The following is an 18,087-nucleotide window of genomic DNA, read 5'->3' on the forward strand; positions in this document are numbered from 1 at the left end:
ATTTGATTGGTAAAAATTTAAGAATTCTTTTTCGTGGCAAGCAATAGGAGTTGGACTGTTCAGTATAAGATATTTATTACATTTAAGTATCTTTACCCTTGAGTTTCACCCAATCTTGAAAATGATTGCCTTATATTATTGTAATAGGTGTGAATGTTTCCGTGGAAACAGTAGAACAGCTGATGGAGTTGGTCATGTTTCACTTTGGAAAGGACCCAGATAGAATCAATGACAACCCATTCAATCTACAGGCAATGCTCAGTAAAGAAGCTCCTGATCCACCGTAAGTGATTTAACTGGAAGACTAGTAACAATTTTACACCTTCACAATGTCAAACAACTTGTAATAATAGCAGAACACAGCAATGTCAATTGATTAGTAATAATCCTACACCATCATGATGTCAAACGATTTGTAACAATCTTACACTATCACGATGTCAAACAATTTGTAACAATCCTACACCAACATGATGTCAAACGATTTGTAACAATCCTACACTATCATGATGTCAAACAATTTGTAACAATCCTACACCATCACATTGTCAAACAATTTGTAACAATCCTACACCATCATGATGTCAAACAATTTGTAACAATCCTACACCATCATGATGTCAAAGGATTTGTAACAATCCTACCCAAACACAATGTCAAATTACTTGTAACAATCCTACACCATCATGATGTCAAATAATTTGTAACAATCCTAGACCATCATGATGTCAAACGATTTGTAACAATCCTACACCATCATGATGTCAAACGATTTGTAACAATCCTACACTATCATGATGTCAAATAATTTGTAACAATCCTACACTATCATGATGTCAAACGATTTGTAACAATCCTACACCAACATGATGTCAAACAATTTGTAACAATCCTACACCATCATGATGTCAAACAATTTGTAACAATCCTACACCAACATGATGTCAAATGACTTGTAATAATCCTACACTATCATTATGTCAAACAATTTGTAACAATCCTACACCATCATGATGTCAAAGGATTTGTAACAATCCTACCCAAACACAATGTCAAATTACTTGTAACAATCCTACACCATCATGATGTCAAATAATTTGTAACAATCCTACACCATCATGATGTCAAACAATTTGTAACAATCCTACACCAACATGATGTCAAACGATTTGTAACAATCCTACACTATCATGATGTCAAACGATTTGTAACAATCCTACACCATCACATTGTCAAACAATTTGTAACAATCCTACACCATCATGATGTCAAACAATTTGTAACAATCCTACACCATCATGATGTCAAAGGATTTGTAACAATCCTACCCAAACACAATGTCAAATTACTTGTAACAATCCTACACCATCATGATGTCAAATAATTTGTAACAATCCTACACCATCATGATGTCAAACGATTTGTAACAATCCTACACCATCATGATGTCAAACGATTTGTAACAATCCTACACTATCATGATGTCAAATAATTTGTAACAATCCTACACTATCATGATGTCAAACGATTTGTAACAATCCTACACCAACATGATGTCAAACAATTTGTAACAATCCTACACCATCATGATGTCAAACAATTTGTAACAATCCTACACCAACATGATGTCAAATGACTTGTAATAATCCTACACTATCATTATGTCAAACAATTTGTAACAATCCTACACCATCATGATGTCAAACGATTTGTAACAATCCTACACTATCATGATGTCAAACGATTTGTAACAATCCTACACTATCATGATGTCAAATAATTTGTAACAATCCTACACCATCACATTGTCAAATAACTTGAAACAATCCTACACCATCATGATGTCAAACGATTTGTAACAATCCTACACCAACATGATGTCAAACAATTTGTAACAATCCTACACTATCATGATGTCAAATAATTTGTAACAATCCTACACTATCATGATGTCAAACGATTTGTAACAATCCTACACCAACATGTCAAACAATTTGTAACAATCCTACACCATCATAATGTCAAACAATTTGTAACAATCCTACACCAACATGATGTCAAATGACTTGTAATAATCCTACACTATCATGATGTCAAACGATTTGTAACAATCCTACACCATCATGATGTCAAACGATTTGTAACAATCCTACACTATCATGATGTCAAATAATTTGTAACAATCCTACACCATCACATTGTCAAATGACTTGTAATAATCCTACACCAACATGATGTCAAACAATTTGTAACAATCCTACACCATCATGATGTCAAACAATTTGTAACAATCCTACACCAACATGATGTCAAATGACTTGTAATAATCCTACACTATCATTATGTCAAACAATTTGTAACAATCCTACACCATCATGATGTCAAACGATTTGTAACAATCCTACGCTATCATGATGTCAAATAATTTGTAACAATCCTACACCATCACATTGTCAAATAACTTGAAACAATCCTACACTATCATGATGTCAAACGATTTGTAACAATCCTACACCAACATGATGTCAAACAATTTGTAACAATCCTACACTATCATGATGTCAAATAATTTGTAACAATCCTACACTATCATGATGTCAAACGATTTGTAACAATCCTACACCAACATGATGTCAAACAATTTGTAACAATCCTACACCATCATGATGTCAAACAATTTGTAACAATCCTACACCAACATGATGTCAAATGACTTGTAATAATCCTACACTATCATGATGTCAAACAATTTGTAACAATCCTACACCATCATGATGTCAAACGATTTGTAACAATCCTACACTATCATGATGTCAAATAATTTATAACAATCCTACACCATCACATTGTCAAATAACTTGAAACAATCCTACACCATCATGATGTCAAACGATTTGTAACAATCCTACACCAACATGATGTCAAACAATTTGTAACAATCCTACACTATCATGATGTCAAATAATTTGTAACAATCCTACACCATCATGATGTCAAACGATTTGTAACAATCCTACACCATCATGATGTCAAATAATTTGTAATAATCCTACACCATCATGATGTCAAATAATTTGTAACAATCCTACACCATCATGATGTCAAACGATTTGTAACAATCCTACACCATTATGATGTCAAACGATTTGTAGCAATCCTACACCATCATGATGTCAAACAGTTTGTAACAATCCTACACCAACATGATGTCAAACGACTTATAAGAATCCTACACCATCATGATGTCAAACGACTTATAAGAATCCTACACCAACACGATGTCAAATAACTTGAAACAATCCTACACCAACACGATGTCAAATAACTTGTAACAATCCTACACCAACACGATGTCAAACGACTTATAAGAATCCTACACCAACACGATGTCAAATAACTTGTAACAATCCTACACCAACACAATGTCAAATAACTTGTAACAATCCTACACCAACACAATGTCAAATGACTTGTAATAATCCTACACCATCACATTGTCAAACAATTTGTAACAATCCTACACCATCACATTGTCAAACAATTTGTAACAATCCTACACCAACACGATGTCAAACAAATTGTAATTTTCCTACACCAACACATATCAAAAAATGATCATTCATATGAAAAAAATAAATCATTATGGATGATATGAGATTGTTCGCAACTTTCTTCAGATCTGACGAGTTTGTGCACAAGCTCATGTCCTCACTGACGGTAGAAAAGACTCCACGGATATATAAAGCTGTCATCCTTGGCTGTTGTAAGGTAAAGTATGAGGAGTGTAATTTAAAACTCAAGTCATCAATATCCATTAACCTCTATAATATAGAGTTTGAACCCTTGATTGAAATTGGCCCCTTGGTACTGATAAAAATGAGATGTAAGAACTTTTTCTGTCTTGTCTCTCAAAATATTTGTATGTAATTTTAACATGGGAATTCCTAGTTGATATTCCATGATATCTTCAGAAACACTACAAACAAGGCATTGTCAGGTTATTTCATTAATTTATATTTACCTTTTCACAGAATGAACATATAGAGACAGCACTGGGATACTATAAAGAGATGAAAGGCAAAGGATTGAAATGTAAGTCTGAAAATTAATGTCTAGTATTCTAATTAAAACAAATTCTTCTTTAGTTAGCATGCCAAATAAAGATAATCAGTGATTTTAATCAGATATGACAACATTCTTTATCATTCTTTAGTTGTAATTTTGAGTTTAGTTCTCATTTATTTGTTTAATTATTGTGATATTATAGAATTGGCAGTACGACTAGAATCTGTCCATAGATTTTAAATAACTTCTCAAGAACCACTCAGCCAATTTCCACCGATTTTGCTAGGATATACTGCATATCCGTGATGATATCCAAAATACCTCAAAGAGAAGACATTTCATTATTCTTGGAGGCTAATACAATGCATAGATGTGTATTAACATGTGGCCAGTGGCTAGTTAGCATGGAGTACTACTGAAGTCAACAAAAGGAAATGATATGACCTTTACTTATGTTACATGACCCTTACTTATGTATGTGTTGTCCTCTGATAGGTGATAGAGACATCTTCCATGCTCTCCTGTCAGCAAATCCTTGGTGGTCAAAGGCATTGACCTTACCTCCTGACACTGCGATAGTAAGTTGTCTTATCCTATCTATCTGTAAAGAAGTCCATACCCAGAAATATGCTCCCCGTTATTTTTGTAGAATTATCAATTTTAATATTAATATAAGTATTGGTGAGCTAAAAGTGGTTCACGAATAAGCCCTCCCTAAACTTAAATACTTTTTCAAGAGGGGAGGGGGATTATTCGAGGATAAATACGATACTAAGCTTTTACACTAGGGGAGGGAGTTTATTTGAGTATAAATACAGTGTTAAACTTAAACACCAGGGGAAGGAGTTTATTTGAGTATAAATACAATGTTAAACTTTTACACCAGGGGAAGGGACTTATTTGAGGATAAGTACGGTACTAAGCTTTTACACCAGGAGACAGTGCTTATTTGAGGATAAATAAGGTACTTAACTTTTATACTAGGGGTGGGTGCTATTTGAGTACAAATACAGTACTAATCCATGATAAATACAATATATATACACTCGAGTTATATACCAAGGTACATGTATGTTGTTTTGTCAACATTTATCAGAAAAATTAGGACTTTTTTACTCAGTCAATTCAAATAGTATGTACTTTGTTGTTATTTGTCAGGAATTATGAATGGTATGACAATTTTGTAATCATTTGTCTGGAGTAAAGAACAAAGCAAACATACCATACATATTTTTAACATACTTGTAAGGACATCCAAATCCTATTTATGGATATTTAGTGTTTGAATTGAATCGTGTATGAATGTTTTTACATTTTATGTGTTGTAGGACCTCCTCAGGGACATGAAGGCAGCAGGAGTGGCTCCCACACAGGAGACATTTTCCCGATTAGCTTCTGGACCAGGCTTAGAATGTTCTGAATCTGTCTTCTTTTCTAAGATCTTAAGTGAAGTCAAAGCCCTAGGAATGAGTAATGTCACATTTAACAATTATCTTTAGATTCTATGGTACAAATGTTTTGCTAACTTGGGATTTTGATTGTTAATCCCCCATCAGTGTAAAAAGGGGGACTATATGTACGTATATATACATGTACATGTGTATATATATGTATGTACCGCCAAAGTTCATCAGCACTCCAGCAGCTTCATTCCTTAGGGATTTTGATCAAACTTCACACATTGATAAAAGACCATAATATCTCAGACAAGTTTAAGTTTCAAGGTTTTCAGGTCAAAGTCACTATTACTACCGGGGGGAGGTTAAGTCCCCCTGTAGGAATCAGTCCTTCCATCGTTCCACGCTGTAATATGTCCCCCTGTAGGAATCAGTCCTTCCATCGTTCCACGCTGTAATTAGTCCCCCTGTAGGAATCAGTCCTTCCATCATTCCACACTGCAATATGTCCCCCTGTAGGAATCAGTCCTTCCATCGTTCCACACTGTAATATGTCCCCCCGTAGGAATCAGTCCTTCCATCATTCCACACTGCAATATGTCCCCCTGTAGGAATCAGTCCTTCCATCGTTCCACACTGTAATATGTCCCCCCGTAGGAATCAGTCCTTCCATCGTTCGACACTGTAATATGTCCCCCTGTAGGAATCGGTCCTTCCATCGTTCCACACTGCAATATGTCCCCCTGTAGGAATCAGTCCTTCCATCGTTCCACACTGCAATATGTCCCCCTGTAGGAATCAGTCCTTCCATCGTTCCACACTGTAATATTTCCCCCTGTAGGAATCAGTCCTTTCATCGTTCCACACTGTAATATGTCCCCCTGTAGGAATCAGTCCTTCCATCGTTCCACGCTGTAATATGTCCCCCCGAAGGAATCAGTCCTTCCATCGTTCCACGCTGTAATATGTCCCCCCGTAGGAATCAGTCCTTTCATCGTTCCACACTGTAATATGTCCCCCCGTAGGAATCAGTCCTTCCATCGTTCCACACTGTAATATGTCCCCCCGTAGGAATCAGTCCTTCCATCGTTCCACACTGTAATATGTCCCCCCGTAGGAATCAGTCCTTCCATCGTTCCACACTGTAATATGTCCCCCTGTAGGAATCAGTCCTTCCATCGTTCCACACTGTAATATGTCCCCCTGTAGGAATAGGTCCTTCCATCGTTCCACGCTGTAATATGTCCCCCTGTAGGAATCAGTCCTTCCATCGTTCCACACTGTAATATGTCCCCCTGTAGGAATCAGTCCTTCCATCGTTCCACGCTGTAATATGTCCCCCTGTAGGAATCAGTCCTTCCACCGTTCCACGCTGTAATATGTCCCCCTGTAGGAATCAGTCCTTCCATCGTTCCACACTGTAATATGTCCCCCCTGTGGGAATCTGTCCTTCCATCGTTCCACGCTGTAGATTGTTTGGGCTGTATTTCATAAACTTCTTGTCAATCGAACATCATACTTGTAGCATGAACCTAAATAAGCTGCAAATAATCCTGTGCTCATAAGCCCCCATCTTCATTTTGGAAGAATCATCAATTTTAAAGTGGTAAACTAAAGGTTTTTAAATCAGTTAATAAGCACACAACACCACACACAAGGTTAAAGGTCAAATGTTACACTTTGCCATCTATAGAGGGCATAAGTGTATTTGCTCAGTTTGCTTTTATTTGCATTAATTTTGTACTCTTAAACAGAAACTAAGATGTAACATTGTTTTTAGAGTTATGCTGGTTTAATTAACTTTGTTTTTATTTTGTGCCCAGAACCTTCCTTGTCCATGTGTAGACCCTTCCTGAAATTCATAATATCTTCACAAGGTAAGCACGATGAATCTCATAAATGTGATATGGAAAGAAGCAATTCTACAAACTGACTTTGTCCCTGAAACATTTTGAAAACATTGTAATATAAATGTATTTTTAAATTTTACAAGCAAATTAAAGTCATGAGTTTGAAATAGAAAATCCAGAAAATTGTTTTCATAATATAAATGTTTCTTTATAATTATGTCCTGTTACAAAACATGTTAAAATGAAAATTCCCCTCCTACTACCCCTGCCCTTCTACCCAGGCCCTACTACCCACCCCTACTACCCCAGGCCTACTACCCCAGCCCTACTACCCAGGCCCTACTACCCAGCCCTACTACCCCAGCCCTACTACCCAGGCCCTACTACCCAGCCCTACTACCCAGCCCTACTACCCACCCCTACTACCCAGCCCTACTACCCAGCCCTACTACCCAGGCCCTACTACCCAGCCCTACTACCCAGGCCCTACTACCCAGCCCTACTACCCAGGCCCTACTACCCACCCCTACTACCCCAGCCCTACTACCCACCCCTACTACCCAGGCCCTACTACCCCAGGCCTACTACCCCAGCCCCTAATACCCCAGCCCTACTACCCCAGCCCTACTACCCCAGCCCTACTACCCCGGCCCTACTACCCCAGCCCTACTACCCAGGCCCTACTACCAGGCCCTACTACCCACCCCTACTACCCAGGCCCTACTACCCCGGCCCTACTACCCCGGCCCTACTACCCAGCCCTACTACCCAGGCCCTACTACCCAGCCCTACTACCCCAGCCCTACTACCAGGCCCTACTACCCAGGCCCTACTACCCACCCCTACTACCCCGGCCCTACTACCCCGGCCCTACTACCCCAGCCCTACTACCCCAGCCCTACTACCCACCCCTACTACCCAGGCCCTACTACCCCAGCCCTACTACACACCCCTATTACCCCAGGCCTACTACCCCAGCCCTACTACCTAGCCCTACTACCCCAGCCCTACTACCCCAGCCCTTCTACCCAGCCCTACTACCCCCAGCCTTATACCCAGCCCCTACTACCCCAGCCCTATTACCCCAGCCCTACTACCCAGCTGTACTACCCAGCTGTACTACCCAGCTCTCTTACCCAGCCCTACTACCCCAGCCCCTACTACCCAGGCCCTACTACCCCAGCCCTACTACCCCGGCCCTACTACCCAGCTGTACTACCCCAGCCCTTCTACCCAGCCCTACTACCCCAGCCCTACTACACACCCCTATTACCCCAGCCCTACTACCCCAGCCCTTCTACCCAGCCCTACTACCTAGCCCTACTACCCCAGCCCTTCTACCCAGCCCTACTACCCCAGCCCTTCTACCCAGCCCTACTACCCCAGCCCTACTACCTAGCCCTACTACCCTGGCCCTACTACCCACCCCTACTACCCTGGCCCTACTACCCCAGCCCTACTACCCAGCCCTATTACCCATCCCTACTACCCACCTGTACTACCCCAGCCCTTCTACCCAGCCCTACTACCCCAGCCCTACTACCCAGCCCTACTACCCCAGCATTACTACCCAGCCCTACTACCCCAGCCCTACTACCCACCCCTACTACCCCAGCCCTACTACCCACCCCTACTATCCCAGCCCTACTACCCACCCCTACTACCCCAGCCCTTCTACCCACCCCTACTACCCCAGCCCTACTACCCTGGCCCTACTACCACCCCTACTACCCCATCCCTACTACCCAGCTCTACTACCCCAGCCCCTACTACCCAGCCCTTACTACCCTGGCCCTACAACCAAGCCCTACTACCCCAGCCCTATTACCCCAGGCCTACTACCCCAGCCCTACTACCCCACCCCTAATACCCCAGCTACCCAGCTCTACTACCCCAGCCCTACTACCCACCCCTACTACCCCAGCCCTATTACCCGAGCCCTACTACCCACCCCTACTATCCCAGCCCTACTACCCCAGGCCTACTACCCAGCCCTACTTCCCCAGCTCTACTACCTCAGGCCTACTACCCCAGCCCTACTACCCCAGCCCTTCTACCCCAGCCCTACTACCCAGCCCTACTACCCCAGCCCTTCTACCCAGCCCCTACTACCCCAGCCCTACTACCCCAGCCCTATTACCCCAGCCCTACTACCCAGCTGTACTACCCAGCTCTCTTACCCAGCCCTACTACCCCAGCCCCTACTACCCCAGCCCCTACTACCCCAGCCCTACTACCCAGCTGTACTACCCCAGCCCTTCTACCCAGCCCTACTACCCCAGCCCTACTACACACCCCTATTACCCCAGCCCTACTACCCCAGCCCTTCTACCCAGCCCTACTACCTAGCCCTACTACCCCAGCCCTTCTACCCAGCCCTACTACCCCAGCCCTTCTACCCAGCCCCTACTACCCCAGCCCTACTACCTAGCCCTACTACCCTGGCCCTACTACCCACCCCTACTATCCCAGCCCTACTACCCACCCCTACTACCCCAGCCCTTCTACCCAGCCCTACTACCCCAGCCCTACTACCTAGCCCTACTACCCTGGCCCTACTACCCACCCCTACTACCCCATCCCTACTACCCAGCTCTACTACCCCAGCCCTACTACCCAGCCCTACTACCCTGGCCCTACAACCCAAGCCCTACTACCCCAGCCCTATTACCCCAGGCCTACTACCCCAGCCCTACTACCCCACCCCTAATACCCCAGCTACCCAGCTCTACTACCCCAGCCCTACTACCCCAGGCCTACTACCCAGCCCTTCTACCCCAGCCCTACTACCTAGCCCTACTACCCCAGGCCTACTACCCAGCCCTACTACCCCAGCCCTTCTACCCCAGCCCTTCTACCCCAGCCCTACTACCCAGCCCTACTACCCCAGCCCTTCTACCCAGCTGTACTACCCAGCTCTCTTACCCAGCCCTACTACCCCAGCCCTACTACCCCAGCCCTACTACCCCAGCCCTATTACCCCAGCCCTACTACCCAGCTGTACTACCCAGCTCTCTTACCCAGCCCTACTACCCCAGCCCCTACTACCCCAGCCCTACTACCCCGGCCCTACTACCCAGCTGTACTACCCCAGCCCTTCTACCCAGCCCTACTACCCCAGCCCTACTACACAACCCTATTACCCCAGCCCTACTACCCCAGCCCCTTCTACCCAGCCCTACTACCCAGCCCTACTACCCCAGCCCTTCTACCCAGCCCTACTACCCCAGCCCTACTACCCCAGCCCTACTACCCCAGCCCTACTACCTAGCCCTACTACCCTGGCCCTACTACCACCCCTACTACCCTGGCCCTACTACCCCAGCCCTACTACCCAGCCCTATTACCCATCCCTACTACCCAGCTGTACTACCCCAGCCCTTCTACCCAGCCCTACTACCCCAGCCCTACTACACACCCCTATTACCCCAGCACTACTACCCAGCCCTACTACCCCAGCACTACTACCCAGCCCTACTACCCCAGCACTACTACCCAGCCCTACTACCCCAGCCCTACTACCCACCCCTACTATCCCAGCCCTACTACCCACCCCTACTACCCCAGCCCTTCTACCCCAGCCCTACTACCCACCCCTACTACCCAGCCCTACTACCCCAGGCCTACTACCCCAGCCCTACTACCCCAGCCCTATTACCCGAGCCCTACTACCCACCCCTACTATCCCAGCCCTACTACCCCAGCCCTACTACCCCAGCCCTACTACCCTGGCCCTACTACCCACCCCTACTACCCCATCCCTACTACCCAGCTCTACTACCCCAGCCCTACTACCCAGCCCTACTACCCTGGCCCTACAACCCAAGCCCTACTACCCCAGCCCCTATTACCCCAGGCCTACTACCCCAGCCCTACTACCCCACCCCTAATACCCCAGCTACCCAGCTCTACTACCCCAGCCCTACTACCCACCCCTACTACCCCAGCCCTATTACCCGAGCCCTACTACCCACCCCTACTATCCCAGCCCTACTTCCCCAGCTCTACTACCTCAGGCCTACTACCCCAGCCCTACTACCCCAGCCCTTCTACCCCAGCCCTACTACCCAGCCCTACTACCCCAGCCCTCTACCCAGCCCTACTACCCCAGCCTTACTACCCCAGCCCTATTACCCCAGCCCTACTACCCAGCTGTACTACCCAGGCCCTCTTACCCAGCCCATACTACCCCAGCCCCTTACTACCCCCAGCCCTACTACCCCGGCCCTACTACCCAGCTGTACTACCCCAGCCCTTCTACCCAGCCCTACTACCCCCAGCCCTACTACACACCCCATCTACCCAGCCCTACTACCCCCAGCCACTTCTACCAGGCCCCTACTACCTAGCCCTACTACCCCAGCCCTTCTACCCAGCCCTCCTACCCCAGCCCTACTACCCCAGCCCTACTACCTAGCCCTACTACCCTGGCCCTACTACCCACCCCCTACTATCCCAGGCCCTACTACCCACCCCTACTACCCAGCCCTTCTACCCAGCCCTACTACCCCAGCCCTACTACCTAGCCCTACTACCCTGGCCCTACTACCCCATCCCTACTACCCAGCCCTACTACCCCAGCCCTACTACCCAGCCCTACTACCCTGGCCCTACAACCCAAGCCCTACTACCCCAGCCCTATTACCCCAGGCCTACTACCCCAGCCCTACTACCCCACCCCTAATACCCCAGCTACCCAGCTCTACTACCCCAGCCCCTACTACCCCAGGCCTACTACCCCAGCCCTTCTACCCCACCCCTACTACCTAGCCCTACTACCCCAGGCCTACTACCCCAGCCCTACTACCCCAGCCCTTCTACCCCAGCCCTTCTACCCCAGCCCTACTACCCAGCCCTACTACCCCAGCCCTACTACCCAGCTGTACTACCCAGCTCTCTTACCCAGCCCTACTACCCCAGCCCTATTACCCCAGCCCTACTACCCCAGCCCTATTACCCCAGCCCTACTACCCAGCTGTACTACCCAGCTCTCTTACCCAGCCCTACTACCCAGGCCCTACTACCCCAGCCCTACTACCCCGGCCCTACTACCCAGCTGTACTACCCCAGCCCTTCTACCCAGCCCTACTACCCCAGCCCTACTACACAACCCTATTACCCCAGCCCTACTACCCCAGCCCTTCTACCCAGCCCTACTACCCAGCCCTACTACCCCAGCCCTTCTACCCAGCCCTACTACCCCAGCCCTTCTACCCAGCCCTACTACCCCAGCCCTACTACCTAGCCCTACTACCCTGGCCCTACTACCCACCCCTACTACCCTGGCCCTACTACCCCAGCCCTACTACCCAGCCCTATTACCCATCCCCTACTACCCAGCTGTACTACCCCAGCCCTTCTACCCAGCCCTACTACCCCAGCCCTACTACACACCCCTATTACCCCAGCACTACTACCCAGCCCTACTACCCCAGCCCTACTACCCAGCCCTACTACCCCAGCCCTACTACCCAGCCCTACTACCCCAGCCCTACTACCCAGCCCTACTACCCCAGCCCTACTACCCACCCCTACTATCCCAGCCCTACTACCCACCCCTACTACCCCAGCCCTTCTACCCAGCCCTACTACCCCAGCCCTACTACCCACCCCTACTACCCAGCCCTACTACCCCAGGCCTACTACCCCAGCCCTACTACCCCAGCCCTATTACCCGAGCCCTACTACCCACCCCTACTATCCCAGCCCTACTACCCAGCCCTACTACCCCAGCGCTACTACCCCAGCTCTATTACCCGAGCCCTACTGCCCACCCCTACTACCCCAGCCTTATTACCCGAGCCCTACTACCCACCCCTACTATCCCAGCCCTACTACCCAGCCTAACTACCCCAGCCCTACTACCCCAGCCCTACTACCCGAGCCCTACTACCCACCCCTACTATCCCACCCCTACTACCCCACCCCTACTACCCCAGCCCTACTACCCCAGCTACCCAGCCCTACTACCCAGCCCTACTACCCCAGCCCTACAACCCAAGCCCTACTACCCCAGCCCTATTACCCCAGGCCTACTACCCCAGCCCTACTACCCAGCCCTACTACCCGAGCCCTACTACCCACCCCTACTACCCCAGCCCTACTACCCCAGCTACCCAGCCCTACTACCCCAGCCCTACTACCCAGCCCTACTACTACCCCAACTACCCCAGCCCTACTACCCAGCAATAGAAATAAATAAGTTAGAAAACTCAAGTTATTTTCTATTATCCTCATGACAGATTTACAACAGATCCTGAAACATGTGGAGGCGGAAAACATTAAGGCTGCCTCAGAAGAGGAAAGTAAGTAATTGGTGTGATTGATATGTCACTGAAGTGGATAAAAATCTAGCCATCTTCAATGTTTAATTGTTTCTCTCAGAATTGGGGTTGGCTTTTTCATTCCTTTTATGTTGTAGAAGTTTTTTTAGTATATGAAGAAAAAAAGAATGTTGTGATTTCATTCCATTTCAAACCGATTACATAGGATCAGGGATAGGACAGAAATGGATCAATTGGTACTTTAAAACAATGTAATACCCTATACCTACCAGTTAATGATTTGTTTAATGAATTAAGACAATTATCATATTTGTCTTTTGTCTATTCTATTTCAATCTGCTTTTCAGTGAGATTCTTCATAGATGCCATGAAAGCAGTAAGTATATACATGTATAGTGTTCATTATGCCCTTAACTTAGTAGCAGTTTAGTATAATTGTAAGCCATGACAGTCCTTTTAATTTGTTCATTGTAGGTCATAACATCCCTTAAGACCTATAGACCATAACATTCATTAATACCTAAAGGCTATGACAACCTTAAAAGCTTATTTGTCATGACATTTATTAAAAGTTGTAGGCTATGACATCCAGTAAAACTTGTAGGCCATGACATCTATTAAAACTTGTAGGCCATGACATCTATTAATAAAAACTTATTGGTCATGATATCCATTAAAACTTGTAGGCCATTCTATCCCTTAAAACTTGTAGGCCATTATATCCATTAAAACTTGTAGGCCATGACATCCCTTAAAACTTGTAGGCCATGACATCCCTTAAAACTTGTAGGCCATGATATCCCTTAAAACTTGTAGGCCATGACATCTATTAAAACTTGTAGGCCATGACATCCATTAAAACTTGTAGGCCATGACATCTATTAAAACTTATTGGTCATGACATCCCTTAAAACTTGTAGGCCATGACATCTATTAAAACTTATTGGTCATGACATCTATTAAAACTTATTGGTCATGACATCCATTAAAACTTGTAGGCCATGACATCTATTAAAATGTATAGGCCATTCTATCCCTGAAAACTTGTAGGCTATGACATCCATTAAAACTTGTAGGCCATGATATACATTAAAACTTGTAGGCCATTATATTCCTTAAAACTTATAGGCCATTCCATCCCTGAAAACTTGTAGGCCATTTTATCGCTTAAAACTTGTAGGCCATGGCATCCATTAAAACTTGTAGGCCATGACATCTATTAAAACTTGTAGGCCATGATATCCATTAAAGCTTGTAGGCCATGACATCCATTAAAACTTGTAGGCCATGACATCCATTAAAACTCGTAGGCCATTCTATCCCTTAAAACTTGTAGGCCATTCTATCCCTTAAAACTTGTAGGCCATTCTATTGCTTGAAACTTGTAGGCCATGACATCCATTAAAACCTCTAGGCCATAACATCCATTTAAACTTGCAGGCCATGACATCCCTTGGTAGGCCATGACATCCTTTGAAATTTGTAGGCCATGACATCCTCTTAAATTTGTAGGCCATGATATTTCCTTCAATTTGTAGGTCATGACATACCCTTAAATTTGTAGGCTGTGACATCCCCTTAAATTTGTAGGCCATGACAACCCCTTAAAAGGCCATAACAACCCTCAAAAACTTCTAAGTAATGATATCATATATAACATGATCTTGTTATCTTTAAGGTAGATAATCCATTGAGAAGTCCTAATATGGCGAAGGAGGTAGACAGAGTGTTTCGTATCTTAGGAGAAGGGCACTACTTTTACAGCGTGGAGGAATCTAGAGCCTATTAGTAAGTGAATACATTTACAGCGTGGAGGAATCTAGAGCCTACTAGTAAGTAAATACATTTACAGTGTGGAGCAATGTAGAGCCTACTAGTAAGTAAATACTTTAACAGTGTGGAGGAATCTAGAGCCTACTGGTAAGTAAATACATTTACAGCTCCGAGGAATCTAGAGCCTATTAGTAAGTGAATACATTTACTGCGTGGAGGAATCTAGAGCCTACTAGTAAGTAAATACATTTACAGCATGGAGGAATCTAGAGCCTACTAGTAAGTAAATACATTTACAGCGTGGAGGAATCTAGAGCCTACTAGTAAGTAAATACATTTACAGTGTGGAAGAATCTAGAGCCTACTAGTAAGTAAATACATTTACAGCGTGGATGAATATAGAGCCTACTAGTAAGTAAATACATTTACAGCATGGAGGAATATAAAGCCTACTAGTAAGTGAATACATTTACAGTGTGGAGGAATCTAGAGCCTTCTAGTAAGTAAATACATTTAAAGCTTGGAGGAATCTAGAGCCTACTAGTAAGTAAATACATTTACAGTGTGGAAGAATCTAGAGCCTACTAGTAAGTAAATACATTTACAGCATGGATGAATATAGAGCCTACTAGTAAGTAAATACATTTACAGCGTGGAGGAATCTAGAGCCTACTAGTAAGTAAATACATTTACAGCTTGGAGGAATCTAGAGCCTACTAGTAAGTAAATACTTTTACAGCGTGGAGGAATCTAGAGCCTATTAGTAAGTAAATACATTTACAGCGTGGAGGAATCTAGAGCCTACTAGTAAGTAAATACATTTACAGCTCGGAGGAATGTAGAGCCTACTAGTAAGTAAATACATTTACAGTGTGGAGGAATCTAGAGCCTACTAGTAAGTAAATACATTTACAGCGTGGATGAATCTAGAGCCTACTAGTAAGTAAATACATTTAAAGCGTGGAGGAATCTAGAGCCTACTAGTAAGTAAATACATTTACAGCGTGGAAGAATCTAGAGCCTACTAGTAAGTAAATACATTTACAGCGTGGATGAATCTAGAGCCTACTAGTAAGTAAATACATTTACAGCTCGGAGGAATGTAGAGCCTACTAGTAAGTAAATACATTTACAGCTCGGAGGAATCTAGAGCCTACTAGTAAGTAAATACATTTACAGCTCGGAGGAATGTAGAGTCTATTAGTAAGTAAATACTTTTACAGCGTGGAGGAATCTAGAGCCTACTAGTAAGTGAATACATTTATAGCGTGGAGGAATCTAGAGCCTTCTAGTAAGTAAATACATTTACAGCTCGGAGGAATGTAGAGCCTATTAGTAAGTAAATACATTTACAGCGTGGAGGAATCTAGAGCCTACTAGTAAGTAAATCAAATCTCACCTTTAATTTAATCATTAACTAGTAAGTCAGTTTCCATTTTGAATTTACAATACAAACAGGGTTGACTATGTTATTCATTGTGTACTGTCCTATTTTTCCGGCTTAAATCATTCCCTATTCCTGACTTTATTTGGATAGAAATTATCCTGTATATTGACATTTATTTATTAGTTTCCTGCCGGAAAATGGGGGAGGGGAGGGGACAGTTTCCGACTGACTGTCCTTCAGCACATTATCTTGATCGGGCTCTATCTCCTACACTTTTCCACATCGGCACTTCATACTTTAGGCATAGGTTCAACTTAATGAGGCCGTGTGCCGAGTACCAAAAGTCAGTCATTAACCCACACTTCAGAACTACTGTGATGGAGACCATTCACACGAAAAAAACAACCATATTCTTTCAAATATTTCTTATTCAAGAAGTGGTAGTAAGATTATATGTTTACATGCAATCAAATAATGAATAGGTGACACTAAATCCAAATTCATGGTCAAAAGGACACCTAGGCCGTTTTCGTTTTTGCGGTCAAAACGGTTAGACCACTTTGACTGATGTTGTTCGTTTATGAAATAAATACGGACCTGGTGATTTTATATTGTTTTCAGACGAGCATTGACAAAGATTTCCAAGGCCTGTATTAACTTGCAGGTCCGTTAAAATATGTGTTTGAAATATTACATTTAAAAACTGACGAACCGGTTTGTCGGCATAAACGAACAGGACCCAATATCAGTAAATATTCATCGGGTTTATTTATCATCAGAGCATTCTTGGCACATAACTTCACATTTGGTGGGAGGGGGGAGCTGTAATTCACTGAATCTCCTTGTTGAATTTTTAAAACATTGAAATAATTAACATGTAATTTCTAAAAAATAAAATGTTACAAAAACTTGTATTTATCTCAGATTTACTCCGTAATATCTTATTGTAATCCTCTTGTTTCAGCCGCTCATTGTTGTATGCTTTGATATTCAACGATACATTAGAAAATATCATGGAAATGTACGATAAACTTGTACCCCACGTAAGTATGACATATGAATACCTATGATGACAGATTCTATCTGGTTGTAGATTTTAACTGGACATATTGTTTGACAAGTTATTTTTTATAATTTATACATAATCAGGATTTAAATCATAATGTATTATAAGAATTCTGCTCCTTTGTCACAGCAAAAAAAAACATTGTATGATTTTTGTCGCCTTGTGATGGAAAAAAGATTAGATTGGTTATTGACATCCTTGTTATCATACAAACGTTGTGGCTCAGCTTCTCAGATGGTGTAGGTACATGTAGCTACAGCAGTCA

At 44.0% G+C, this 18,087-nt stretch overlaps 1 protein-coding gene across 3 annotated transcripts in view; it reads left to right on the forward strand.

Moving 5' to 3' along the window:
- The window catches only part of LOC117339295 (pentatricopeptide repeat domain-containing protein 3, mitochondrial-like), a 41,074-nt gene that overhangs the window by 13,405 nt on the left and 9,582 nt on the right, over positions 1-18,087 (forward strand). For all 3 annotated transcript variants that reach the window (XM_033900807.1, XM_033900808.1, XM_033900809.1), the window contains 10 exons: positions 148-283; positions 3,678-3,768; positions 4,032-4,092; positions 4,561-4,643; positions 5,394-5,535; positions 7,286-7,339; positions 13,555-13,617; positions 13,944-13,972; positions 15,275-15,384; positions 17,721-17,799. In XM_033900807.1, the coding sequence (XP_033756698.1) occupies positions 148-283; positions 3,678-3,768; positions 4,032-4,092; positions 4,561-4,643; positions 5,394-5,535; positions 7,286-7,339; positions 13,555-13,617; positions 13,944-13,972; positions 15,275-15,384; positions 17,721-17,799 (848 nt within the window). The remainder of the gene's footprint in view (positions 1-147; positions 284-3,677; positions 3,769-4,031; positions 4,093-4,560; positions 4,644-5,393; positions 5,536-7,285; positions 7,340-13,554; positions 13,618-13,943; positions 13,973-15,274; positions 15,385-17,720; positions 17,800-18,087) is intronic.

Source organism: Pecten maximus, chromosome 12 (assembly GCF_902652985.1).
Source record: "Pecten maximus chromosome 12, xPecMax1.1, whole genome shotgun sequence".
Classification (NCBI taxonomy): Eukaryota; Metazoa; Mollusca; class Bivalvia; order Pectinida; family Pectinidae; genus Pecten; species Pecten maximus.